Source organism: Betta splendens, chromosome 9 (assembly GCF_900634795.4).
Source record: "Betta splendens chromosome 9, fBetSpl5.4, whole genome shotgun sequence".
Taxonomy (NCBI): Eukaryota; Metazoa; Chordata; class Actinopteri; order Anabantiformes; family Osphronemidae; genus Betta; species Betta splendens.
In genome coordinates, this window is record NC_040889.2 from 10,112,596 (window position 1) to 10,114,037 (window position 1,442).

The 1,442-nt window shown below is 56.2% G+C and overlaps 1 protein-coding gene across 7 annotated transcripts in view; it reads right to left on the bottom strand.

Moving 5' to 3' along the window:
• Positions 1 to 1,110, bottom strand: part of anks1b (ankyrin repeat and sterile alpha motif domain containing 1B) — a 92,853-nt gene extending 91,743 nt beyond the window's left edge. For 3 of the 7 annotated variants that reach the window (XR_008695518.1, XM_055511209.1, XM_055511208.1), the window contains exon 1: positions 459 to 1,110. Coding sequence is in view for 6 of the 7 variants with exons in the window: in XM_055511209.1 (XP_055367184.1) it covers positions 459 to 592 (134 nt within the window). In the remaining variant the exon portion in view is untranslated. The remainder of the gene's footprint in view (positions 1 to 458) is intronic. The other 4 variants (XM_029163641.2, XM_029163634.2, XM_029163635.2 and 1 more) reach the window with 2 other exon arrangements.
• Positions 1,111 to 1,442: the final 332 nt, after the last annotated feature.

Sequence of the window (1,442 nt, forward strand, 5' to 3'; positions counted from 1 at the left end):
GCACGGCCGGCGTTTATACTCTCTTATAAAGAAAAAAAAGCACGTGTGACACTGCAAATCTATATGTTTGTGTAGAAGCCAGCTACCCTCTCTGCTCCAACCCCTGACTTGGCGTAGTAGTCCGCCTTCCTCGCCTCCTGCCTTGTTGCAGACATGCAGCGTGCATCATGCACACAGCTTTTCCAAAACCCCTCCTGTCCACGGCTGGACCTCGGGGACTGTGCGTGGACAGGACGCTGCAGCTGATCCACTGAGCGTCTGCTGCGGCTGGACGGACGGGAGAGCTGGCTTCTTGGCTCATTTCTGGTGCGCTGACCCATAATGAAGCTAAATTATCCCTAATTTTGCAGCACAGGGGCCCCCACAGGAAGCTCCTGCAGCAGTGCCCCCCCCCCCCTCCACAGCCACCCCTCCTTTAGGGGCTCCCGGGCACTGGAGAAGATGGAAGCGTTTCTTACCTCAGTAGGTTGTGCAGAGGGATGGAGCCGGAGCCTGACCCCAGGATCCCCCCCTTCTTCCCACTCAACAATTTCTCCACCAGGGCGACGTTCCCGGTCCGGGCGGCTTCCAGCAGCTCCTGCTCCTTCCCCATCCCGGACACAAGTTTGCAACGACGGGGTTACAGAAATCCAACAAATCGCCCATAAATCCCTTCTCCCGACGCTCCCCTCACTGTCTGGCACGGGGCAGCATCAGAGAGGATTCCGGCCGCCGCATCCAGCTGCTGCTGCTGCTGATGATGATGATATAGGTGTTACTGGTGCAGCAGAGCAGGTCTCACGCGCACGGCTCGCCTGCTTGAGCTCAATGCATGGCAGCTGCGTGCTCCTCCGGTGTCAGCCCGTTCAAACGGCGTAACCTCCGCGCAAACGAGCGCAGCGACGGGCGGCCGGAGGCTACGAGGCGAATCCGTGGACGCGAGAAGTGGAGAGTGACGGTAACCTCGGGTTTAACAAGGGACGCCAACTCCGCGCCCGTCCGAACGGAGGCTCCGGGCTGTTCTGACGCTCCTGCCGGCAACGAGCGTCCGCCTCCACGAGAACGTCTCCGGTTCCGCCGCTCTCGTCAACTCTCTCCCCCCGAACCCACTGCACTGCCCGGTGCCTAATCTGTGTCGCCTGAGACTCGCCGTCAAACTGACGGGGTTGAACATCCGACTTCCGGTTACACTTTTAGAATTAAACCATATTATTCATGGAAATAAACCTATATAGAACATCAGCAAATTTACGTGACAGACCTGTGGTTTTGGAGGGTAGTGGCTATTTCCTGGTGGTATCTAACCCTCTGTCAACCATCTCCCTTATGGCCAATCACAATAAAACATTTCTTAATCCTTCACTTAATTTCTACTTCCTTATTTTGAAATCACTTCCCCTGACTTCCGGTGAGATTCTCTCTGACTTGACACCGTCTTATTACAGTCTGGGCGTGGATGACGG